At 42.1% G+C, this 26,901-nt stretch overlaps 1 protein-coding gene across 1 annotated transcript in view; it reads left to right on the top strand.

Moving 5' to 3' along the window:
* tubgcp3 (tubulin gamma complex component 3) overlaps positions 1 to 26,008 on the top strand; it is a 30,020-nt gene extending 4,012 nt beyond the window's left edge. Inside the window, exons 3-23 of the mRNA XM_080422788.1 lie at positions 1,236 to 1,303; positions 1,513 to 1,590; positions 7,418 to 7,665; positions 8,401 to 8,567; positions 9,433 to 9,545; positions 12,321 to 12,446; positions 12,580 to 12,648; positions 12,999 to 13,131; positions 13,625 to 13,791; positions 15,941 to 16,051; positions 16,683 to 16,791; positions 18,529 to 18,718; positions 19,335 to 19,470; positions 20,289 to 20,357; positions 20,473 to 20,608; positions 21,433 to 21,521; positions 21,684 to 21,815; positions 22,223 to 22,363; positions 23,270 to 23,386; positions 23,557 to 23,651; positions 24,109 to 26,008. Coding sequence (XP_080278914.1) covers positions 1,236 to 1,303; positions 1,513 to 1,590; positions 7,418 to 7,665; positions 8,401 to 8,567; positions 9,433 to 9,545; positions 12,321 to 12,446; positions 12,580 to 12,648; positions 12,999 to 13,131; positions 13,625 to 13,791; positions 15,941 to 16,051; positions 16,683 to 16,791; positions 18,529 to 18,718; positions 19,335 to 19,470; positions 20,289 to 20,357; positions 20,473 to 20,608; positions 21,433 to 21,521; positions 21,684 to 21,815; positions 22,223 to 22,363; positions 23,270 to 23,386; positions 23,557 to 23,651; positions 24,109 to 24,175 — 2,561 coding nt within the window. The 3' untranslated portion in view covers positions 24,176 to 26,008. The remainder of the gene's footprint in view (positions 1 to 1,235; positions 1,304 to 1,512; positions 1,591 to 7,417; positions 7,666 to 8,400; positions 8,568 to 9,432; positions 9,546 to 12,320; positions 12,447 to 12,579; positions 12,649 to 12,998; positions 13,132 to 13,624; positions 13,792 to 15,940; positions 16,052 to 16,682; positions 16,792 to 18,528; positions 18,719 to 19,334; positions 19,471 to 20,288; positions 20,358 to 20,472; positions 20,609 to 21,432; positions 21,522 to 21,683; positions 21,816 to 22,222; positions 22,364 to 23,269; positions 23,387 to 23,556; positions 23,652 to 24,108) is intronic.
* Positions 26,009 to 26,901: the final 893 nt, after the last annotated feature.

Below are 26,901 nucleotides of genomic sequence, written 5' to 3'. Positions count from 1 at the left end.
TGTAGGGGGTATGGAAAAAGTCACAATCAATCTGGCTTAACCACTTAAGTCCTATATACTTTGTTGAATAGCACAATTTGACACACAGATTCGAGGAAATAGCTGCTCTACAAGGCAAGCTTGATCTGATATTTTTGCTGTTTTTGAAAATGTTTTGACAATTTTTGCCGATAATGGCATGCCCAAAGTAGGAATGCCAGTTTGAAAGTGGTTACTCATAAATAGTAACGGTAATTCTGATCTCTTTTCAAACTTACCCTCCTTCAACATCTATTGTGTGCATGCCTTCCTACAAACAGCAAATTGACTTACCAGTAGATTCTGGATTTCCTGCTGTCGAAAAAAAAGAAACGTGGGCTTGAAAGACATGCTTCTCAAACCTTTTCATGTCAGGGACCCCCAAATTGAAATGTATTTGGCCACCGACCCCCATATTAAAAGGTTTTGTGTTTTCAATGAACATACCTGTGCTTAACTCAATGTAACGTTTATAGACCATGGACTGTTTTCTATATACATGTTATTGGGAGATTTTACGTTGTGTATTTGTTTTGTTGTCTGTTGTTGTTTTCTTTTATATGTGTTGTCTGTTTTGTTGTTGTTTTTGTTTTGCTGTTTATATCTTATTCAATTTATATTTTTTTCTTACTTAGATCTGTCTATCCTGTTAATTATTTTGACCTTTTGGAGATACTCTGTTTACTTGCTTCAGTAATTACTGTATTACCTGTGAGTATGTAAAAATAAATAAAAAAAACTAATAAACAAAACGTTTTTTTTAAAAAAACGAAATTGTTCAAAATCTTCCCAAGAATTTGTAGATCTGCTATTTTTGAATAGCCAACATATTAATGGATAAAGTGGTTAAAATGATTGTGATGCTATGTTAACTTATTTTGCTGTGGACCTCCTGGAACCGCCCAAGAACCTCTGCTGTACATTCACAAGAGTTTGTGTGTGGGGGCTACTCTTGTGCATTGATGAACGTGTTGTGTTCATGTGTTGTCCTGCTGAAATCGAGTCCTGCCAGGAAGAATGATCTTTCCTGGTCCTGACTCCCGAGGCGGTCGGTGTTGTGCGCACGGTCTGGGCTCGCAGCTTGTATCGCATGTCCTCCCCTCTCTTTCCTGTAATGCTTCAGTGTCATGTACGGTCAAGCAGAAATGCCTTCATGTTTGGTTGTTGTGCTGGATTACAGTATTGAAGCGTCATGCTTGGTTGTTTGTGTGTTACAGTGCTGAAACAAAGGAGAGAAGCAGATGCTGCTCTGTTCTCAGAGCTCCACAGAAAGCTTCAGACTCAGGTTAGTACTGTGTGTGTGTGTGTGTGTGTGGGTGCGAGCGAGCGAACATAAAAGAATCTTTGAACCTCCCCCATTACGTAGCACTGACGGACAGTGTGGTTCCGTGTGATGTAATAGTAAAATTGTCGCCCAAGCATGAGAATATGTTGGCTGTATTCAGGGCCTCCGTGTTAACTGAATGCGTGTTGTATTTTGTGCTGTGTGATCAGGGTGTCCTGAAGCATCGCTGGTCTGTCCTCTACTTGCTGCTCAGTCTGTGTGAAGATCCTCGCAAGCCATCTACCAGGGTGAGTCCAGGACGCACACTCACACAAGCACTCACTCACACACACACACACAAACAGTATGGTTCTCAGAGTTTCATTCACTCTTAACTGCTTAAACCCTATATACTTAATTGACCAGGGTCCCCAGGGCTCTATACTAGGTCCACTCCTTCTACACCCAAATATATTTGCAGAAAATGGCCAACCTACAAGCTCACAACGTGTCGCAATGTGAGTTTGTAGACGGGATATTTTTGCCAAACGTTTGCCCCCCAGAGAAGGGACACTAGGGTTCACGTGGTTAAGGATTTTGCAGTGTAGTTGTACTTCTGTTTGTTGAGCTCATACATTGGACTGCACCATACTTGCTGTGCTTCATTCAGCAAGAACTCAGCCATGGCGTCCTCTCTCCTGTTTTGCTTACAGTCAAGCTCATGCACCTTGGTTGAAAAACGTTAAAAAAGCTGTCATTGCAGTTTAGAGTTGAGTATCTGAGAATTCCACTGTTCAACTAACTCACTCGTTCTGAAACTGCCACTATGCTCAATACAAAATAGGCTCTGTGACTATTTTGTGCCGTGTGTAATTTTTGTAATTACTGTCATAATGTAACTAGACCAATTCGCTCCATTAATTAGAAAGTGATAATTCAAAAATAGTCTCCCCATTGACTTACATTGCACATTGAAACCGCTCTCAGAGCCACTCTTTTAGCACATAAACGGATGCAAACAAAGCTGATGCTATCTGAAGATCCGTGGATCCTGATCTTCAAATAGTAAAATCAACACAAAGTTAACATTTTTATTAAAAAAGAATGCTGTACCAGGTTTTTTTATGTTATATATTTGCAGAATCAGCTTTGTGTGCATTCGTTTAGCTGCTAAAAAGTTACTTTGATAGCTGTTTCACTTCGCAATGTAAGTCAATGCTGAGCAGACAATGTTTTGGATTCTCAATTTCTAATCACTGGAGCACCGGAGCAAGATATCTCGCCAATTGGACAAGTTACATCATAACAAGGTAACTACACAACCCAGACCTCTACCAAAGTATCATTGTGCTTTAACAGTTTCCTGTTCTGGCTCAGTTTCCTGTACTTCGCTTGATTGACACTGATTTGAGCCGTAAACACTTATGACACCTTTTTATGTGTTTATAGTTCAAATCTGCTGCCAAGCCAATCAAGTGAGGCTATAGGAAACTGAACCAGAACACGATATAGCCAGGCCACCTTCTGGAAACCCAGGACTACAGTTATGCACATAGCCCATAAAACTTTATAGCAAAAGACAATCAGAACTAATGTGTTGTTGTTGCACCCAATTTAGATCTGGTTAGGCAATCTGGTTACTCAAAACACATTGTAATGTCAAGTGTAAACAGGGTGTAAATCTTTCATTAAAGGGATGAATATTGCGGTATCATTCTGCCTATGCAGAGTTCAGACTACACAATTTTAGCCCCGATTATCCACTCGCAGATATTTTGTGTATATCGCTGGTCAAAGCCCCAGATCGGCGGCAAACTGTTCATTCCCGGAGGATTTGATCACTATGTGTGAACTGTTCACTGTTGTTTTGGGATGAGAACAGTACTAACATTTTCAAAATGACATCTACAAGACGACAACCACGGCTGCAAAGACTGCAAAGACTACAAAGAAGACACCATGGTGTGCTTGGACACGAGAGATGGAGGAGCGTTTAGTAGAACTTTGGCGTGAGCACCCTTGCCTTTTTGATGTTTCCCACGAGCTGTTCCACAACAGGATCGAGAAGGACAAGAGTTGGCTAGATATTGCCATTGCTCTTCAACTGCCAGGTGAGAATATAGGACCACATGATGCCTTAGCACGTATATCAATGACAGTTTGAAGCGTACACATCCCATTCTGGAATACACAACAAATGACCACGATTTTTCTTTTTTCTTTTCATCATGTCTTTCAGTTGAGGAGGTTCAGACCAAGGCCAAAAAGCTGAGAGCCCAGTATTCAAGGATGTTAAAGCCAAAACCTAGTGCGAGTGGGAGCAAACCCCTGACATCCAGGCAAAAGTGGCTCGTCAGGGTCATGGATTTCATAAAACAACATATTGTTCACCGTGCCCCTAAGACCACCGTAAGTTATAAAGTCTATTAACTTAACTAGTCTTGGTTGTTTTCATTACCTGGTCTTTTTCTCTAGGTTTTTAATGTACAGTATTTCCTAGTTAAATTCGGATTTTATTCCATTTTTTATTGTGAGCAAGAATCTAATAAACATTCAAAGAAAAAAAGAATCCTCCGTTTCTTGGTGCTGAGCCAAACTGCAAAAACGGAATCATGAAAAACAAGATGGGGGGGGGGGGGCTTGCAGCTCACTTTAAAATGCTCCAATTTTATTCACAGCACAGCAGCAATATACCAAGAATCTAATAAACTCATACATGAAAACTCATGCATCATCTGTACTACAAGTAGGCTGCTATAGAAATGAGTTAATCAGGAAACTTGAGTATGCCAATACAATATTCAAGTTTACATGCCTACATGGCAGTGAGATTCATTGTAACCATAATTATACATCTATCAGTCCTCAACACAATATGATAGACAATAGGTCCCTATAAGAATTAAAATGGTAGCAGTGTTCAAATATTACTAAAACTGATTACTAACAAGATGAATAATGGCTAAAACTAGTGCTAAAATAATACGCACATCACACATGGATTGCAGTGTAAATTCATTGAAGTGCTAAAGTAATAGTAATACAGGGGACAGTTCAGTTAATAATGGGGCTGGGCATTGTTTAGGGACTGTCAGCTCAGCGTGCAAATAGCTTGGGGATAGGAGCTGTGACAGCTGTCACCGAGGCACTTGGTCTTCGCTGCTATGCTGACGTAGTCAGGTTTTCTCTTGGGGACAGTTTCTTAATGAACAGGCCATGACTGGGGTTGGTGATTATCTTTTTGGCGTTCTTGTTGAACCTCACCGTGTGCAGATTCAGCACTACCTGTGACCCGCTGGGCTCACTGCACACCCCTCTGAAAGCCTCTGCCAGTCACGTTCAGGGCAGTTGCCGAACCAGGGCGGTGTTACAGCCGGTCAGGACAGTTTGTGTGGTGCGCCTGTAGAAGTTCCTGAGGATTGGTTGGGGCAGGCCAAATTTCCTCAGTTGTCTTGAGGTGGAAAAGGCACAATACCAGTCCACATGCAAAGACCATAATGGTGATACTTTAATAGCGATCAGGTGATTATGAAATAATTGTGCCAGCTGTAGGTACCCACCTGTACTTACTGGGTACCTTCCTGTCAAAAAGTTCAGGATTCAGCTGCAGAGAGTTGGGTTCACACCCAAGGCAGCTAATTTTGGAATGAGAACGGCAGGCACTGTGGTATTGAATGCTGAGCTGTTATCATTAAATGACATTCTCACATAAGTTTCGTCCTTGGCATCCAAATGTTGAAGTGCAATCAATGTAATGGCAGTAGCATCTTCTGTGGACGCACATAAATAAATATCAAGTAAATTGAAGTAATAGTGCTAATGTGATAGTAATACAGGGGACAGTTCAGTTAATAATGGGGCTGGACATTATTTAGGGACCCTGCTCAGCTCACCTGTTGCTGCGATATGCAAATTGCAGGGGGTCAGTAGCATGGTGTGGACGGTAGCATGGAGCAGATGTGTTCTTTGATAACCCGCTCAAAGCACTTCATGATGTGTATTAGTGCTATGGGTCTATAGTCATTAAGCCATGTGAAGGCCGGGAGCAAAGTTATAAAGATTTACGTGCATATTAGTAATCATGAGTAAATATAAAAATGATGGTAGATATCGGAGTATAGAACAATGACAATATATATTTTTATTTGGAACTGTGGTTTCCACTGACACATTTCTGTTTCTTCTCTATTCCAGCTTGATGTGCCAACCAGTGAACAGGACGAAACGGAAGATGAAGACACTCAGGACTTTGAACTAAGCTCTGAATCACCGATTCCTGATCATCTCAGTAATTTTGGAAACTTAGTAGCACACGAATTGAGGCAAATAAAAGACCCAGGCACTTTAATCCGATTAAAAAGGAACGTCATGAGTCTGATCTATGACGCACAAGCTGCTGAAATGAACGGATCCTCCTCCTCCTCACCACCAGCACCGTACACATTCAACCCCGCCATTCTACCTCCGCCAGCAATACAGTGTCATCCACAGTACACGTTCCTTCAGGGTTCTCAACCGCAAGGCTCCCAGTCTCATCCACAGTACATGTCCCATCAGGGTTCTCAACCTCAAGGCTCCCACTCACGTCCACAGTACATGTCCCTTCAGGGTTCTCAATCTCAAAGCTATTTGCAATCACTGCAAAACTCTGATCCAAGTGATCCAAGCCTGTGAAAAGCTATGCTAAATCGTATTCTCCCCCCCCCCCTCTTTTTCTTTTTTCCTTTGTTTTTAATACTAGATGTGAGGGGTTTATACTTTATAGTATATATTCACATATATTCCATTGTATTGAAATGGCTACATGGTTGATTTTTTTTTAATGCATGAACACAAGTCTTTGTTTTTTGTGTCGGTAAAGAAATATAAGCAATGTTTACAATGTACTGTTAAATATAATTACCATATAAAACCAATTGTTATTCCACATCATTTTCAATAAATGTTTCAAACAAAGGTTACGAAAAGTCTGTGTCTGAACATGCAATTGAAACAATTACATCACAAGCAACTTGTACATAAAACTGTATCTTGAAACTATACAAGGCAATGGCATTCTGTATGAAAATGAAATGAATAATATAACCACAATAATAAGCTTTCTTTTTGCTTTTTTTTAATTGGTTTTAATCAGACGTGGGTTATAGCACAATGGCATCTCTCTGGTGTGTGTGCACATACGGCCGACAGGAGCTTATTGTATTTACTGTAGATTCCACTCCACAGTAGTGTTCTTTGTTCATTTCACATATATTGTGTAGTAGAACACAACAGGCAACAATGTCTGATAGAAAAGAAGCTGAAATAGAATTTTTCGTGGCAAGGCACCACCAGCGACATTTGAGACGTCCAAAAGCATTTTTACCATCCATGCTGAGCTCAGGGGATTCATAATGATATCATGTATGAGAGATAGCTGAAACAGCTGGAGGATTTCACTCAAACTTAGTTTTCTTTTCTACCAGTTTATATTTATACCCACATCCAGTAATACATGAACAGTTTGAATCTGATTTGGATCATGCTCGTCATACTAGTAGGGTCAGGACCTACAATATAGATTTTTTTTTTTCCCAGAGCACACGGTCAAAGTTTATCCCTATGCATTTTCATGGCATGTGTCATGGAGTACTCTTTAAAATATGTTTTAATCGTGGCTATGAGCTGTGCAGCCTTTTTTAACTTCAATATAGCAAGCACGGATATATCTGAATGCATTTCTTTCCGTTTCCTTTAGGATTCCTATTTTCACTGTCAAACTAGGTCTCCGACAGGGCATGTAGCTTATTTTGGGTCAGCAATGTTTCATGGCAACAACTGCAAACTTTAATAGCCAATCAGGATGCAATATGAAAAATCTGACAGATCCATCTTGATCACATGACTATAGAGATAATGTGTACCGATTGATGTGATGTTTGGAAAAAATATGTAGGAGTAATTTTGTTTATATTAATCAATCTACAAAACATGGTAATAGATTGTTTTATAATTGACTAAATCAATTAGTCTGATTATTATTATGATTTTTTTGTATCAATCATTTCGTATAATTGAATAAAGCGGTTAGTTTGATTTACTGTTGCACCCCTACTCTTAACCTTGCCCCATCTTTCTCCTCCTTGCAATTCCCAGGTGGGCAGCTATGGGGCGCTGTTTGCCCAGGCACTCCCCAGAGACGCCCATTCCACCCCGTTCTACTGCACCCGACCACAGAGCTTGGCCCTCAGCTACGGGGAGCGGACGGGGGCTACTGGCGGGGCCACGGTGGTGGCCGCCGGACCCGGGGCCCTCTCTGCCAGCATGGGGACCAGTGGGATCTCCAGTTTAGGGGTGTATACACTGAATGGACCCACGCAACCTCCGCAGTCACTGCTGGCTGGGTAAGAATATACCTGAGTGGCTGTCTTATTTATCCCACTCTTGACTTGTGAAAGCCCTCGCTACTATTAAATAAAGCTGCTTGTCATTCAGCCAAGGCCATTATAACCTGTTTTATGGACCTGTTATTTTTTTTTAAAGGGCATTTCATTGCTTTGATCTCTATCAATAATTCAGGAGCCATCTACATTCTTATGTCTTGGCTTGGCTCACCTTTTCTTGTTTTGTTTAAAAGGCCTTTCCTTAATCCATGCTCAAAAGAGCATTTACGGTGTTGAACTGTGATTAAAGATCCTCTATTGGACCTTTAATTATGCATAGACATTCATTTTTAAAGGGCATACTTTTAGCGTAGTTTATTGACTCGTCTAAAGTGTACTGTATTTACAGAGTAATTCTAAATGGACGCTAATGCTACAAGAGCTTAGTAACAGACTAAAGTGAATTAAGTTCTAGATTAATTAGAGAGGGAACTTGATTTAAAAAAAGGAAGTTAAACTATTCTTAATATTAACTCCTATTCAAGAACTGAACATCTGCTTTGCATAAATTATTTCCTGTTTGCTTGAATGAGGCATTTGACCGAAATATATACAAATTCCAATCCCAGAAGACTGACATTAGCAATTCCATGTTTGTTGTATGTCTTAGCTGTATGCGTTTATGCATTTTTGTACATTGTACGCATGTGTGTGCATATTTGTCTATTTATGTGCATGTCTCTCTCTCTGTCTCAGACAACAATCAGCAGCCGGTCAGCCCCTCGGCTCTCGCTTGGCTTGGGCTCTTCCTGTAAGCTCCTCCCCCTCCTCAGCTTTGGCTCCGACTACCTCACGTCCACCCCTCATCCCCCCCACCCTCTCCAACAGGGCCCTCCGTCCACGCCGAGACGGAGACCCCAATGGTGAGTCTTAATCCATTTCAGGTTTTGCAGCCATCCTAGATTCTGAGTGGTATTGTTTATAGAGTTCTCAAATTCTGCCCGAACCCGACCCGACGTTTTCGGGCCGGGCCTGGCCGAAAATGTATACTAATTAGTCGGACCGAGCTGAGCCTCAGGTTCTGTGAAGAAAAAAAAATCTATTGGCTCCAAAAAAGAAATTTCAACTGCCCCTAGCGGCCGAACGGTATGGCAGACGAAATGGTAGTGGAAATGGTAGTGGATGCATAGTGGATCAAAGTGAACTTTACTCGGGTATCTAGTTCGTCGCCATCCGACCTTCTTAGCCTGTGTTATAAAATAATAATGCCTCCCCCATCACTACTGTAAAGTCATAGGTTCAATTCCCACTAGCACCAGAGTGTCCATCCCTGCAAGGTGTCCTTCAGCAAGACACTGAACTATTTACCTGCTGCTACCCCATTATTAGTCACTCAGAAGAGCAGACCACTGGCCTATAGGCATATATCTGATTGCTAAATTCTTCTAGTGCGGACTGTGGGCCTAATGATAGAAGCTATCTGACCCCTGCAGCGTCAGATAGCTTCTATCATTGTTCTAGTGCCAGATTTGTTAGAACTAACTCCTTCGTCTTTGTACTTGCAGAAATACAATTACTGTGTACTCGATAATTTAGTTGTATGTTTTTGCCCTGTCCTCTCTGTGTCCCTGTCCCTCGGAGATCGCTATGAAATAAAGTAATTACCAATAATTCTCTTTAATCTCTGGGACGACAGTACAAGTGTGACCCAGCCAGTAACCCATGCTCCACAATAAATCCTCTCCTCTCCCCTCTCTGTAATTTTTATTCCCTTGATGCGGTTTTCAGCGGAGGTAAGCGAGGCGATGCTGGTGCGCGACCTCCTCTATGTGTTCCAAGGCATCGACGGCAAGTTCATCAAAATGAACGCCCAGGACAACTGCTACAAGATGGATAGCAAGGTACGCTAGCCTCTGTGCCGCCCCGCAGTGCCATAAATATGCCTGATAGTCATATTTAGAGAACTTACGAGATGTAAAGCAAGCAATCGCCAACGCAGCAAAACTATAAATATGCCTTATCAGTTGACTGTGACGTTCAAGACATAGAGGTTGGAACAACTGATACCTTAATGTGAATCAAATCCATCAGGTTAACAACAGTATAGCCCATCAGTTCCTCTGCACTCAGTTTTCCACTGTAAACAGACTGAAATGGTGAGAATCGATGCCTCTGGAATGCTGCGTTCAGCTAGCATTATCGTTTGATTGATACCAACATTAGCCTGTCAGCTGGGACTCCATACGTTCTACCTGTATGGCAGCAAATGACGCTAACTCAATCATGCAGTGCGCTCACATTTTTAGCTCTCCATCAAGGTCTCTATTTAAAATGGCACACGTGACTTCGAGCAATCAAACAGTCTTGTTGGTGAATTGACGCACTGGAGGTTTTTACCTAACCACATGGACCCTAGTGTCCCTGTTCTGGGCATGTCGTAAGAAGAATATTAGGCAAAAATATGCATTGTGAGCTTGTAGATTAGCTATTTTTGATAAAGACATTTGATATAAAGAGAATTTAAGAGATAGTGGCTAACCATGCATAAACAACACATACACCTTACACCTTAATTGCTGCACAGTGCAGAAAGTTTGGACCACAGCTGATGATAAGAAAAAGGGTTCCTAACTCAGTCACTGCATTGTGGTTCAACACCTCATGGGTTTTACAGAGAGCTGGAGTCAGTGCTGAAGTATTGATCGTCCTGCATAGTATGAGCTTTTTATCCTCTCCATGTCAGAAACACACACACACATACACACGCACTCAGTTTTCCTTTATTGTAGTACCGACTGCACACACAGACACACACACACACATACTCGGTGATGACATGAGAGCTTACACACACGCTCATTTTGTCTCTAATGTACTGACACAGTCTCACACATAGATAACACACATACTCAGTCTTGTACCCATGATGACAAGAAGAGATACGCACACACACAGAATGGAGCTCATATCAAGACCACAGTCGTTGAACTGTCTTAAAAAGCTTTAGGGAGATCCAACAGATCAATACGATGCTCTTTGGCTCCAAGCCACATCGACCACTCTCTTCTTCTCGCTCTCTCAGCTCTTTACCGTCTTTCTTTTCCTCCTCTCTTTTTTCTCTCCTCCCTCCTTCTCTCTGTTGGGTATTTCAAGCTCTGTCTCTCTCTCTCCTTGTCTGTCTGTCTGTCTCTGTCTGTCTTTCTCTCTGTCTCACGTGCCCCCTGTTGATCTCCTCTGTCTCCTTTCAGGTCCTCTTTCCTAAATATAGAGTCTAATAGTCAAAGTGCTGTCGTCATGCTATTGGATAATAGTCCATTAAGTGTGTGTTTGTGTGGATCCTGCGTCTTTAACAACCACTTAGCTACGGTGGCAGTGACCCTGGAGGTCGAGGGGGGGGGGGGCCGTCTGGGAGCGGGAAGGATCCTGATTGTGAGTGTTGTGAGCTTGTCGATCTGCTATTTTCAGCGAAAGCTTTCCCCACAATACGGATGCTGGGGTTTAAGTGAGTAACCCCTTAAAACCCTGTATACTTAGTTGACATGGGTCTTACCGTACTTTAGTTGACAAACTCGAGCGTTGTGAGCTTGTAGGTGTGCTATTTCCAATGTTCACCCCCGAATAGGGAGTTTGTGTGGTTAAAGACATTTCCCAGATCACAACGAGCCCATAAAGTATCGGGGACAGAGCCGAAGAGATGTCAGACCATAACATCATAACCAATGTAGCCTATCTCCCACAACCTTCAGGGATAATTGAGCATGAGGACATGATATATCTTTTAATTCCAGGTGCAATAGACGGATGGAAAGGAATCCATAATCTTAATTGTCTTAGTCAGACACAGCACTAATTTAGGCCCCCCCCAAAAAATACATGAACCATAGCATTCCTATTCTGTGGCGAAGATTCTGGTAAAATAGCTTACAGCTGTGAGCTTGTACTTCAGCTATTTTCGGCTTAGAGATGGCGTAGAGGGGGGAAAAAAGAGCAGACCAAGTATAGAGCCATGGGGGACCCTGGTTAATTTAGGTGGTTAATGATAGATACAGTACAGTGGTGGAAAGTAACTAAGTACATTTACTTAAGTACTGTACTTAAGTACAATTTTGAGGTATTTGTACTTTACTTGAGTATTTCCAATTGTCTATACTTTTACTTCTACTCAACTACATCTCAGAGGCAAATATTGTACTTTTACTCCACTACATTTATTTGAAAACTTCAGTTACTAGTTACTTTTCAGATATAAATTATGATATTACGAAACATATATTAACCACTTTAGCCCTATTTTGTACCTAGGCTATTTGAAAATAGCAGATCTACAAGCTCACAACGCGTCGCTTTGCGACGCGTTGTGAGCTTGTAGATCGGCTATTTTCAAAAATAATTGTACTTTTACTTTTGGTACTTTAAGTACATTTTGATACCAATACTTCTGTACTTTTACTCAAGTAAATTTAGAATTCCGGACTTTTACTTGTAACAGAGTACTTCTACAGTGCAGTATTGATACTTTTACTTAAGTAAAACATTTGAGTACTTTTTCCACCACTGAGTATGGAGAATGTGTCTGTTGAAGGACTCATTTCAAAGTGGAGGCTCTAGGTTCCGCTGTTCTCTTTCTCCTGTTATAACCTTCAAGTCTCATCTCCCGCTGTGCGTCCCTCCCCCAGGTGGTGGTGTGCAAGTCTCTGAGGGACATCAGCAGCCGATTGGCCGAGCTCGGCTGGCTCCACAACAAAATCCGGAAGTACACCGACTCCAGGAGCCTTGACCGCGCCTTCGGACTGGTCGGACAGGTGTGGTGGTGTGTGTGTGTGTGTGTGTGTGTCTGTTTGGGTTCATCTGTGCACGTTCCTGTGTATCAGTATTTTTTGGCACGTGTCTCTCTTGTAGTCCACTTAACATGTTTAACACTCTGCCTCTCTCTAGAGTTTCTGTGCCTCTCTCCATCAAGAGCTGCAAGAATACTACAGACTGCTGTCTGTGCTCCATTCGCAGGTAAACACCTCACTATGAATGGATGATAGTAGTGTTTACAATGGCTCGACAGACAGACACTCATAAGCTTGAAGATGAGCTATTTTTAAATGTGGAGTTTCTGCCTGACAGCAACCAAATATAATTGACATGTATAGAGATAATGCTGAATTGTTTAAACATGATGGCTTCTCTTACTTTGATACAATTCCCCCTTTCTGTGTGTGTGTGTGTGTGTGTGTGTGTGTGTGTGTGTGTGTGTGTGTGTGTGTGTGTGTGTGTGTGTGTGTGTGTGTGTGTGTGTGTGTGTGTGTGTGTGTGTGTGTGTGTGTGTGTGTGTGTGTGTGTGTGTGTGTGTGTGTGTGTTGTAGCTGCAGGTAGAGGATGACCAGGGAGTGAACCTGGGATTAGACAACAGTTTAACTTTGAGGAGACTGCTAGTGTGGACCTACGACCCCAAAGTCAGACTCAAATCGCTGGCCGCCCTTGTTGACTTCTGCCAAGGTCTGTGTGTTAAAAACAGCTTTTGCTTTGTGTGTGAGTTTATTTAATGTGTAATTCGATTGGAGGATAAACCCCTTGAGATGCATCATCTTGTTTTCACCCATGTGATTTCATGTTTGATGGAATTCTAATAGTAATGGCCTATGCATGTGCGCGCACACTAGTTTAATGGAGGTTAAATCAATGAAGTTGCTCACCCAGCGCATTCAGCAACGGAAGTACACTCTACTTCCGCATTTTTTTTTGGTGCCCAAATGCGGAAGATTAGAGCCCCAAGCAGGCGCAGTAGCGTTTTAAATGCGGACGTCCTTGCAATACCAGATTTGACCACCAGGATACGGCAGCTTCAACAATCCTCTGCGGTCCTGGGGGCTCGTGTATGTCTGTGTGTGTTGTGTCAACTTGTGTGACCATATGTGTGTTGTTCCGTGTGTATTGATTTGTGTGTGTGTGTGTGTGTGTGTGTGTGTGTCTGTGTGTGTGTGTCTTGCAGGTCGTAAGGGTGGTGAGCTGGCATCTGCCGTCCATGCCTACACAAAGACAGGAGACCCTCAGATGAGAACTCTGGTTCAACACATCCTCACTCTGGTGTCTCATCCCATCCTCAACTTCCTGTACCGCTGGATCTATGATGGAGAACTGGAGGACACGTATCACGAGGTACACACATACAGTATATGTGTATGTGCAGTATATACATACATACTACACAGGCAACCTGTGGGGTCGCCGGTGGATATTGCTAAATTGGCTAAATAGCCATCCTTACCCAATACTCTCCTCAATAATGTCTGTGAAAACTGAACTTACTTTTTTTTTAACCACTTGTAAGACTTTGAGAGCTTGTAGAGTTGTTTTTTATGTTTGAAAACTTGTCACCTATAATGAAATCAAAGTAGGGAAATCAAAGTAGGGATGCCAGCTTGAAAGTGGTTAATAATCGCGATGCATCGGCTGTTACTGATGTCCTCAAAAACGTCAAATAACGGCCCGATATGTCGACCAAGCCGATATGTCAGTCAGGCTGTAGTATGAGTTTACCCGAGTGTCCTTCCTTTTTCTTACGACTGCTTATCAATTTTTGCCCTCCGGCAGATTATGAAAAGAACAAAACCTCAACAGCATAGATACAGTTCTGCCCTCCACTCTCATGACGCGCCTCGGTGGTGCTTGAAATGACCTTGAATTTTACGATTTGAAGAGCATGCTTGTTACTGGGCTCACATTTCTGAAAGTAAGCGCCTGACACGAGGCAAAAATACAACCATTTCAGTTCAGGAACACGAGAGAAGGGAGGAGATTAGACTCGATGGGGGGGGGGGTTACGTCTCAAATGAAAAGTGATGAGAGGAAGATAATGGAGAACAATTGATGTGTGATCATTCTTCATCTCTGTGGTAATGGGACCAGTGTTAACCAGTAGTTATGTCTGTGTCCAGCCTTTTAAGTGCTGAGTGCAAGAACACAGGGAGGAAGAGTTATTGTGGCCTTAGACGGCAATCTCCCAAGGAGAACACGCATACGCGCGCGCACGCGCACACACACACACACACACACACACACAGTTTAAATATATAGAGAGATCTCAGATCCCCAATCCCCTATGTGTGCAGGTTAATAGGTTTCAGATGGGATTGAACATTTTACATTTTTTTATATTTAGTGTGGGGAAAAATTTGGTATTGACATTGTTATTGTAATGTTTTGTAATTCTTAAGTTTGTGTTTTAATTACTGTCTTTGACAAATATCTTCGTAAACCTGTGACCATGATCATGTTGAGTCGACTAGCTGCGCAAATCCCTATTCAATGAACAATAAAACAATAACACAGGCATTCAACATTCAAATGCATATTTCTACAACACAAATGCCCATACAACCCTTTTTGTTTGCAGATTTTGTGTTTATCAACACAATCTATCTGCATGTGGGGGCCACATTATTTGTAAAGTAAAAGAAAAGGTCCACACACCGTCTTAATGCTACCAAACTAATTTATTAATAGAGCGGTTTTAAAACGTTTCGGCCTCTCCGGCCTTCGTCAGGTATACCCTGGGGTACATTATTTGCCTGCATTCCAGATACATTGATATATCTAAGAGCATTCTCACAGTATCTCACTTTTAACAGTTTAACAGTCCCTTTGTTGCTTCCCATCTAGTCTAACCTGTACTATTTATAGAAGTTTGATTTCACTACATAAAAATTGTGTAGAGAAAACATGGATATTGATGTTTGTTTTTATATTTTATTTTATTTTAAGACATTTCATGATAGGGGGGCCACAGCAATGGACTATAACTATTTGGGGGTCCTTGGAATGGAAAAGTTTGGGAACCCCGGTTGTTATAGATAATAACTACAATAGAACAAGCCAGTCTTAATACTCTCGAGATGAAATCCTATCCTAATGGGGAAATGGATGTAGAAATAGAAAGCCTAGATCTGATGAGTTCCACTGCCACAGAATAGGCTTGATTGCATTAACGTCATCAGTGATCAAGTGAGTCTTGTCGGGAAAGCAGAGCGTAGAAATAGAATGCGATAGAACCAACCAAGGCGCCTATTGGACCGTTTTCAATGATGATTCAGCTTCCACTTGACTCTGCCTGTCAGAGCCAGTCAACAGGGAGAAGGGAGACTTTTCTAAGTGCAGAAAGATCAGTGAAAAGAAGGAATGATCGATTTGAGATGCCTCTGGATGTCCCATGGAAAAAAGTGTTCCAATCGAGCAGTTTTAGCCAATATGTTGAAGCTTGATTTGTAAGTTTCTAAAAAGTTTTACTTTTACTTTATCTCCTGTGTAGTTTTTTGTAGCCTCAGACCCCAATGTGAAGACGGACCGCCTGTGGCATGACAAGTACTCCCTCAGGAAGTCAATGATCCCTACCTTCATCACCATGGACCAGGCCCGCAAGGTACACACAGACAGACACACAGACACACAGACACACAGACAGACAGACAGACAGACAGACAGACAGACAGACAGAGACACACACACACACACACACACACACACACACACACACACACACACACACACACACACACACACACACACACACACACACACACACACACACACACACACACACACACACACTCTCTCTTATGTCACAGAGTGCCTGCAAGGTTTAAAAAATGTCCAGGGCTTAAAAAGTCTTAAATACAGTTTTGTGCTTAATCCTAAATTCAGTCTGAGGTCTTTAAAGGGGAAATGTTTAATTTCTAGTATCCACTAGAGGGTGCTTGTGTTCACTTGCTCAACTAAAACACCAATATGTAACATTGTGTTGTGTTTCTACAGTAGCAAAACCTTGAAATATCTGCAGGAAATGTAGAAAGTAATGTTCAAAATAACGTCCTAAATGCTTGTCTACCTGAGGTTTAGAAAAAGTCCAGGCCAGCTACTGTGACAGACTCCTCAACTTCATCCTCTTCACTGTCAAGAGGCCTCTCCGTCAATTAAAAGTATATTCAATGTTTATGCCTGTTTTCATCATGTTGCTCTTATTTTTATGTCATTTTTTCTCTCGCTCTATCCAGGTTCTATTGATTGGAAAATCCATTAACTTCCTGCATCAGGTGTGTCACGACAGGACGCCACCTGGCAAAATCACACCAGCTTCCAACTCCAGCGACAACCCCAAAGATGGTGAGTCTCACCTGGCTCAGACTGGATGCTAGTTTTCTCTCTCTCTTTCTTTCTCTCTCTCCCTTCCCTCTTGTGATTTTCCTCCGCTCCCATCTCCCTACATCAGTCATCCTCTGACCATCCTCAACCCTACTGTCCACCTTCAGTCCATTGTTTGGCATATATGTAGCCAGGTTGTGTTTTTTTTCCAGGTTTTTTTTTCATTTTTTAAAAAAAAATCAAAATAATGTTTGTTCAATATTTTTCAAAAATAGCAGATCTACAAGCTCATAGCGTGGCACTCGGTGCCGCGCTATGAGCTTGTATATCTGCTATTTTTGAATAGCCAAAGAAATCTAAAGTGACACACATGCGTTCCAGGTCTTAATGGGTTAAATGTACTCATAACCACTTAAACCCTATTAACCCATTTTGGGGCGGGAACCCCTATTTGTAGCTATACCTTTTCAGGACGGGAACGCCTTTTGGGGTTCTTGTTGCTATGTACAGTATATAGCAACATACATTTGTTGTAATTTTGGAATAAATATTTGAAGTTTTTTCAGAAAACTTTGGTCAGGATTTAGAAGGCATTTTTAGAATCGGCCTCAGGTCTAAATGGGTTAAGTTAATTGACCGGAGTCCCCAGGGGTCTATGCTAGGCCCCCTTATTTTTTTTCCGACTTATTTTCGCTGAATGTTCACCCAGAACAGAGACGTGATGGTTCGACTGGTTATGAAGTAGCCTACTAAGTTTGACTCTGCTTGAAAACCACCGTTGTTTTCCATCCTGGGACTGTGTCTTAAAATCAAACATGCATCCTCCTCCGCAGTTAGTAGAGCGGACCATCAAAGCTCCATCAGATCCAGTGTGTGTGTGTGGTTGTATTGACAGTCAGTGCCTGATATAGAACACTGACTTGGAGGTGATCAATGCAGTTCCCGCTCACTGGCCTTGTCCTGTTTGGATCAAGGAGAGGGAGGGGGGGGGGGGGGATTATATACATCACTTTCTCTATTCTCTCTCTTTTCCTGTTCTTTCTTGTCTCTCTCTTTCACTCTTCTCCCTTAATACACTGACCACTTTAATGCACTGACCACTTTAACTGCAGTGATGTGTGATGCAGGCCGTCCCTCCTGTCACATCCTCCTGCTCCCGTTGAAATAAAGCACAGGCCCTTTATAAATTCATGGTTAATGGAGCGTCCAGGTAGCGCCTTGGGTCAGTGAATCGACCACTGAATCACGCCGTTCCCATTTCCCACATTCCACCCCGTGCATCGCTATCTATACCTTCACCTTACTGCAATACTACTGCAACATTATGCGGGAAAGGAACGGGGAAAGTATTCTCCGGACCCGGGGGGGGTAGACTTAGGCCGGGGCTAAGTGTCTTGTTCAGGGACACTTCAACACAGACTGGGTGAGCCGAGGGTCAAACCGGTGACCTTCCGATTCCCAGACGACCTCTTGGCTACGGCTTCCTTAAGGGCTTTAACTTCGTGTTTCGACGAATAGTGAAAATTGCCATCTACAAGCTCACAACGTGGTACATCTCGACACGTGAGCTTGTAGATTTGGGGAAATGTTTGTAATGACAAGCCTAAAATAGGGACGCCAGGTTGAAACGCCTCTTAATTAAATAATTTAGATGTTTTCTTAGAATTAAAAATAAATAAATGAGGCATTTCTGAGTTTGTGAATTAAAATAAAGTATTTTCCCCATGCCCTCCATTCTATCACTCTCTCTTTTTCTAGCTGCAGAGCTGCTGTCTGACCTGGAGGGGGCGTTCCAGGGAAAGATTGACGCGGCGTACTTCGACACCAGCAAATACCTGCTGGACGTCCTCAACCGCAACTACCTGCTGCTGGAGCACGTCCACGCCATGAGGAGATACCTCCTGCTGGGCCAGGGAGACTTCATACGCCACCTCATGGACCTGCTCAAGTGAGTAGGAGAGGAGACACTGGGATAGCTTGTGTCATCACGTTAATCACTTAAGCCCTAAATACTTACTACGTATATAGAAAATAAACGGCATATTCTACAATCTCGCGACATGTTGTGTGCTTGTTGCAGATCTGCTATTTGGCAGTTTTCCCCTATAATGACAGCCCAAAATAGGAACTCCAGGTTGAAAGTGGTTGAATGGAATAGAATACAACTTAATTATCCACCTACAGCTGTAAAATCATATTTGTCTTCACTATCCACCTACAGCTGTAAAATCATATTTGTCTTCACTATCCACCTACAGCTGTAAAATCATATTTGCCTTCATCTCAGGCATGACACCTCATAATTTGCACAAGACAATACAATATAGAAAGGGAACGTCACACGCCATTGAAGGTAATGGCTGAAAACCTCAAAAACAAACCCAAAAACAAGATGGCGCCACCTGTTCATTGAACTCAATGGATGGGGGCGGGCGGTCGCTTGTTCTAAATAGTATCTCAGATGACAGGTACAGTGCATGGAAATCACAGATAGAAAAACGTCTTACATTGTGTGTGTGTGTGTGTGTGTGTGTGTGTGTGTGTGTGTGTGTGTGTGTGTTCAGACCAGAGCTAGCCCGTCCTGCCACCACTTTGTACCAGCACAACTTGACAGGGATCCTGGAGACAGCGGTGAGAGCCACCAACGCTCAGTTCGACAACGCCGAGATCCTCAAGAGACTGGACGTACGCTTGCTAGAGGTACGGGATAGTGCCTGGGTTTATGTAGAACGTACCTTCTGCTAGAGGTACGGGATGGTGGCTGTATTCATGTAGGACGTATGCCTGCTAGTGCCTGAAATGTGTATTAGAACAATTGGGATGTCTATGAGATTCAGGTTAGAGGAGGCCGGGTGACTTACCATGATTTTACGACGGCTAAGAGTTGTAAAATCCACAGCAAACCACGAACTCTTGTGGCTTAAGACGTCATACTGATTATTAAAATGGTCGTGTTTCTCTGATTTGTAAAACTGAGGCATAGGTCTTAATTAGTGTATGATGGTTGGATTATTGCCCTATCTTGATTTCTTTGTGCATGTGAAGGCTTTGTTGTTGTTATTGTTAGTTTTTTTTAATGTTTTTGAAATGTGCGTGTCTGAATAAGTAAACTGATGGAGAATGACATAACTGGATGTAGGAAGAATTAAAACAACAATGTGATCAGGAGAAGTTAACATTCAGCATTGGGGACAAGGAACTGTTATTTATGCCGCAGCAAATGGAAATAAACAAAAAAATTCGTACAAAACACAGAAAACTACATGGAACCTTGAGGTTCACATCAGAGCTTTGAGAACCGTGTCTTTTGAATAAATCATCTTATTTTAGAATTCACTACAAGTGCAATGTGGTATTTATATGCTGCTATCCCCTGTGAACACAACTCAACACACTCACACTCACTTCTAAACAAGCGATTACTCGATTATTCCCAGTAATCAGGTATCAGGTAATCAGGTGTATTTGCGTATTAAAAAAATGTTACTATTGTTCATATGGTGTCTCTCTACATGCAGGTGTCTCCTGGTGACACAGGCTGGGACGTGTTCAGTCTAGATTACCATGTAGACGGACCTATCGCTACGGTAACTCTCTCACACACACAAAACTACTACTACGTTTTCACACAAATAGAATCTCTAAGCTGTTCTGATGACTAAAGAGACAAAACCTGTGTGTGTATGTGTGTGTATTTTCCAGGTGTTCACACGAGAATGTATGGGTCACTATCTGCGTGTGTTTAACTTCCTGTGGCGTGCTAAGAGGATGGAGTACACCCTCACTGACATCTGGAAGGGACAGATGTGCAACGCCAAGCTGCTTAAGACCATGCCAGGTGCACTCACATAAAAGCACACACACACACACACACACACACATCAAGACAACACTTTTAACCACATGAACCCTAGCCTCGTTCCCAGCCTCACTCATCTGCGAAGAGAAGAGCCTGGTCACGACCTAAACCAGCAAGTGTCTCGGAAGTCCTCAGTGGACAGGATTTCCGTCGTACGTGTTTCCCCCGGAAACTATATTTTTTGACTAATCACAGCACTTGTTTCATTCACAGAGAATGTTAACAGATTTGTAAAGCATCAACGTATTTTCCTTGGGCGGTACTTCCCACCAAATTCAACCATTTCCGCCTAGACAACCAACATCCCAGCGTCTTGCCCAGCGTGCATGAACCCTAGCATCCCCATTCTGGGCATGTCAGACATTCTACCATCTCACGATGGAATGCAACGCCATCTGAGATAGCAGATCGTCTATTTTGACTATTTGACCTATAACTTATAGGGTTCAAGTGATTAAATTGTGTGATTTAGGTAAGCTATTATTCAGGTTAGTTATTAAAGTCTTATTTAAGATGAATTTCAGGTGAAGAGATTTACAGTGAAGAATGACAAAGTGAAAAATCCTTAGAAGAGCCCAGCGGCTTTTCTCTTGATTCTCAGATGACCTTTGTGTTACAATGAAAAAGTCTACCCGTACTTGTTCATTTGCTACACCAGCTGTTTGGTTTTATTGTACTGCCGTTTCATAAAATGAAGCTTAGGCATGTACTGCATCTGTAAGCCGTAGCGTTAGAGTTACATCAGTTATGGTTTGAGTAAAATGATATGGAATGAAACCATAACCTGTGTGTGTTGTTTCCAGAGCTGTCTGGAGTTTTACACCAGTGTCACATACTGGCATCAGAGATGGTTCACTTCATCCACCAGATGCAGTACTACATCACCTTTGAGGTACTACACCATTAATATACTGCACTGTAACACCACCTCATATTAACATTAACATGCTTTGCATAATCATTACAGTATAGTAACTTACATGTCTTCTTGTGTGTGTGTGTGTGTGTGTGTGTGTGTGTGTGTGGGTGTGGGTGTGTGTTCGTGGGTGTGTAGGTACTGGAGTGCTCCTGGGATGAGCTGTTGAAGAAAGTCCAGCAGGCTCAAGACTTAGATCACATCATCGCTGCCCATGAGATCTTCCTGGACTCCATCATCTCCAGATGCCTGTTGGACAACAACAGCAGGGTAAAACACACACACACAAACAAACACACACACACACACACACACACACACACACACACACACACACACACACACACACACACACACACACACACACACACACACACACACACACACACACACACACACACACACACACACACACAAGGTACCTCCAAAACTACACTGGATAACACCAAGGCAACACACACTTAAGCCCAATGTGTACACACTTAGTTGTACGACTGTGTCCCACGCTGAGAATAGCTCATCTACAAGCTCACAAGGCGTCACATCGCGGTGTGTTGTGAGTTTGTAGATCAGCTAGTTTAGGAAAAGTCTGTAAATTCATATAAAGTATTTTCCCCTCGTCCTCTCTCTCTCTCTGTCTCCCACTTAACGTCTCTCACCTCTCTACCTCCATACAGTCTATGTTGAACCAGCTGAGGGCCATATTTGACCAGATCATAGAGTTCCAGAGCGCCCAGGACACTCTGTACCGCTCTGCCCTGGAAGAGCTCAGTCTACGGCTGCAGTTTGAGGACAGGAAGAAACAGAGGGAGGGCGAGGTACTGCTGCATCATTTAGGTTGACTTTCTTCATGAAACTGGACACGCAATGAAAATTGGGTGTTGCTTGCCAAAAAATTAAAGATCTTCAAGCTAACAACGCGTTGTGATGCGACACGTCGTTAGTTCGTAGATCTGTTCCTTTTGGCAAGCTACGGAGGACAGGCTAGAATTGGCTTTATCTATACCAGAGAGCGTTGGTACGATCATTGTTTACATTTTGCAATAAATGCTGACCTAAATGCTGCTGTTGTTTTTTTCAGCAGGGTCTGTAATTTGTGTAGTTATTATATTACATAAATGGACTTAGTGCTGACAGGCTGTCTGTAGCATAAGTTAATGTTACTGCAGGGACAGTTAAATTACTAATAATACACTGCTAGACTGCTTGTGATTTTGCCATATCCATATCATGGTAATGGGTTTAGTAGCCTACCGGTTCAGCATACTAACACTGTACATGGTAAATTTAGGCTCATGAAATAATATTCGAGTAAGCTGTTCTCACTCAATGTGGGGGATGATTATTGGTGTGGCTGAGCATTCACAGTGTCATACACAGTAGTAGGCTACTTTGTCTCCTGTCGTTATTGATGTATCCAAAGCACTGAGCAGCAAACATTCAAAAGCCTAACAGCAGCTTTCAATGTCCTGTGACACAGCCTAATTTTAAACATCAGGGAATCACCATTTTCTAGTCAATGAGAACTAAATACCCTGTTTTTAGTTTCTGATGGTTTCTCCTAGAGCGACTGTTTAGGAAACAGAACACTAGTGTGTGGGGCTTCTTTCATGCCATTTCACAAATTGGATTATCGGCCTGAACAAACGTTTGCCTTGAGAGACTACACACTGTTTGAAGGATGTAGTGTGCTGTGGTGGGCTGACGTGTGTGTGTGTCTCCAGGGGGAGTGGGGTGTGACGGCTGAACAGGAGGCAGAGGAGAACAAGAGGAGGCAGGACTTCCAAGACACCATACCAAAGATGCGCTCCCAGCTCCGCATCCTCACACACTTCTACCAGGTAACTGACTGAAAAAATATATATTGAATGCCTGGACAATGTACTGTAGGAACTTATACAATATGATATTGTTTATAATGAAAGATCATTGAAAAAGTCTCATCTCTTTCTCTCCCCCATTTCTACTGTCCTTTAACCAATTCTGTCCCCTTTCCTTCTCTCTCTCTCAGGGTATAGTCCAGCAGTTCTTGGTGTTGCTGATGACCAGCACAGATGAGAGTCTGCGTTTCCTGAGCTTCAGACTGGACTTCAATGAACACTACAGGTCAGAATTCAAACAGGATGAGCAGCATCTGTAGGAGGTTAACATGACCCCATCTCAGTCTTTCTCTATGTTCTGGACGTATTAACCACATGAACTCTAGCGTCCCTGTTTTGGATATGACATACGGTAAAATGCAACATTCGGCAAAAATAGGATAATATTTAGCTTGGTGTAGATGGAAAAAGGAGGGGGCCAAGTATAGAGCCTTGGTGGACAACAAAGTATTTAGAGTTTAGGTGGTTGAATAGTAGTGTAATCCTTGAATGGAAGGAATGATGAAATTGTACATGGCTTCCAAAGCACCACCTTGAATATGTTGGAGTATTGGCTTCTCCACAATGTTTTGGTTGTGTTTCTGCATATACAGTATATAATACTTGACATCAAAACAATACATTTGTTCAATCTGATTTTTGAAAGGGTGTGGTAAACCATCTCTCTATCCATCTTATTCCAGGGCCAGAGAACCAAGGCTGCGAGCTTCTATAGGCGCCACAAGGGGGCGACGCTCCTCAAACATCTGACAAATCACCCAGCCTGATTGCACTGATGTGGGACCCTGATGCCACTATGAGGCTGGACATTATGCTGCTGACTTGTTCTGATGGAGGACAGGGGACTATGACATCACATCAACAGGCCGGAGTGTTAGAAAACAGGCCTGCTGAGTAAGACGGCTGGCACTCCACGTGAAGGTGTTTTAAATATGAACTTTGATGGACTGGCGGTAGTTCTTAAGACACCACGTGTTAGGAATGCTCTCCAGAGAGCAAAACCCAAGTTGTGACACGGACGGAGACAGATCCAGAACCCAAATCTGTGCTCACTCAGAAAATATTCAAATCAATTCATATGAAGTCTAAAAATGTTTATTCAATGTTGGACCAACATGTTAAATAATAAAAAAATCCTTTATTTAAGTTGCTGTGTTTTCACGACCCTGTCAAAAACGTTGCGTGTTGCTTATGGGCCCCCACAACCCTCTGGTGGTGAATCAATTGGCCCAGTGGACGTTCTTTAGAGAGAAACCGATTGATGTTTTGATTTGAACTGCCTTTTTGGAGAGGGCGAAGCTCCCAGTGTCCAGGCATGCCTTACATTTTAATCAGATAGAGAATAAAGCCTTTTCCTCCGTGAGGTTGCCAAATTGCTGCTCCCAGCACACCCACCCTCCCTTTGAAATGAACAGAATTTTACACACATAAATGTAAGCTATTCAAAAGCTATAAAATTAATTATGATGGTATTCGTTTAGTTTTTTTGTTTTCTCATAGCATCTCCAGCACATGGTTTACATCCTTGCAGGAATATTTTTGAAGTTGTATTGCTTTCATTTTTACCTGCTTTTGTTTTGTTTTATTATTGTAGCCTACTGGTATTGTTAGTCATCAATCATGGGTTTGGTGTTTGTAAAACTGCAGGAAAGGACAATTGTAAACTGTGACAGTTAACGGTTGTAAAGTCTTTAACGATGACTTGTACTAAGAATATCAGTGTGGCTGAATGTTAATGTTTGTTAATATTGTTTTTGTAATATTTAAGAGGCTTTCCCCCATCGAAGTAAACACAATATGTCGTTATGGGAAGGATGGAACTCATTGAACGAAGAGAAATCCGTTACTGTACAGGAATAAATAGTACATTTAGGTCAGAGCCTTGTGTAACATCCCTGAGTTGTTGTCATTGTGTCAATCGGAGGAGACTTTCTACTTCTATTATAAATGAAATTTTGTAAATAGTCAAAGGCAACAAACGGCTTTGAAACAAGTTAAGAGAATGAAGAATGACATTTTAAGTGGAATTCACCTTTTAAGCTGGCCATTTTGCTCTTAAAGTCAGTAATGGCCACATGGTGAATGGTGTCAATTTATGACTTGTGTTTCTGTACACGAAAATCGTTTATTTTTGCACTTCAATGCAGCCAGCCTCTCTAGCAGTTCAGGGGCCACTTAGCAGACCTGGGGAGGTAACATCCCCACCCCCCATTTTATCCATATATTACGCAAAATTATAGTGTGACATAATTGAAATGGTCCAAACACAACTTGTGCATACTGGTAGTGTTAACCAGTGACCACTTTCCAAAACGAAATGTTTTAAAACGTTTTCTATATGAAACAGAGCATTACAGTGACAACAACGTTGCCACTTTGAAATTGCTGCCCAAACTGCTCCTGAGGTATGTGCACTTAAACAAAAACACAGTAGCGGCAGAAAGCACTCCTACACTGGGATCCGTTGGTATGCCTGTCCTTATGACATGGAACCTTCCAGTCACTCTGGCCTGTCCATTGCATAGCACATATGAAGACTATATGGAAACTATTACTTCTTTAATAAATTAACTTTTTCAAGCATTGTGTGTGTGTGGGTGTGTGTGTGTTTCACATACTAGTGGTGGTGGAGAAAGTACATGATGCGGGTGCATTAATTTTCAAGCTGGAACCAGTCAGTCAATCTGAGTTTTTGCTGACTGGTTTTGGTACTGACCCTTCTGCTGTATCAGAAAATATTTTAAAAAGTGTAGAATTCCCCCACAAAACAAACATACTGTATGTACTATGTTGCCCATAATGCCCAAAATATGCTATTATCTATATGCTATTGCTCTGTATTATACTGTTATAAAAAGGCCATGCTTTTCTATGTCCTCAACATACAAAGACATTCTTTTGAAAAAATATATCTGTTGAATGAAAGTCACACTATACAACTGTATGGCATCCCTATTCTGGGGGGCGAACATTCAGCGAAAATAATAGATCTACAAACAGATTTGGTGTGGAGGGGAAAAAAGGAGCAGACTATTAGTATAGAGCCTTGGAGGAAACCGAGAAACTAGGGTTTAAGTGGTTAAACGGATGGTTGCAAGAGCTCATCTTAATGTCCGTTCAGTAGATTGTTTCAGTAGTCTTAACCTATAAACACGATGTTGGAGTTGACTTGTCGTCTCACTCGTCTTAGCACAAAGAATTACTCCTGTCCATCTGGGTCTCTCAAAGAGCACTTCTCAGTACACCACCACGTACTTAAGTTCAGAGTAGATGAGGGGGAACATGGCTGTGAAAGCACGGTACAGGATGGCTCCGCTCTTGTAAGGCTCAAGGTTTTGTGTTCCAGGACTCAGACTTGAAGTTGAAGTAAATAGCATCCAAGGCCACAGCAAACAAGTGTCCGATAAGAGTCATCGGTTTCGGCGACAACCTGGTAAAGGTAAAGAAAAAATCATGGTGTTATTCATTAGAATTTT

This window comes from Gymnoscopelus braueri (assembly GCF_963280865.1).
Source record: "Gymnoscopelus braueri genome assembly, chromosome: 24".
Classification (NCBI taxonomy): domain Eukaryota; kingdom Metazoa; phylum Chordata; class Actinopteri; order Myctophiformes; family Myctophidae; genus Gymnoscopelus; species Gymnoscopelus braueri.
Note: the sequence above shows the minus strand (reverse complement) of the source record. Positions and strands in the feature narration are given on the sequence as shown.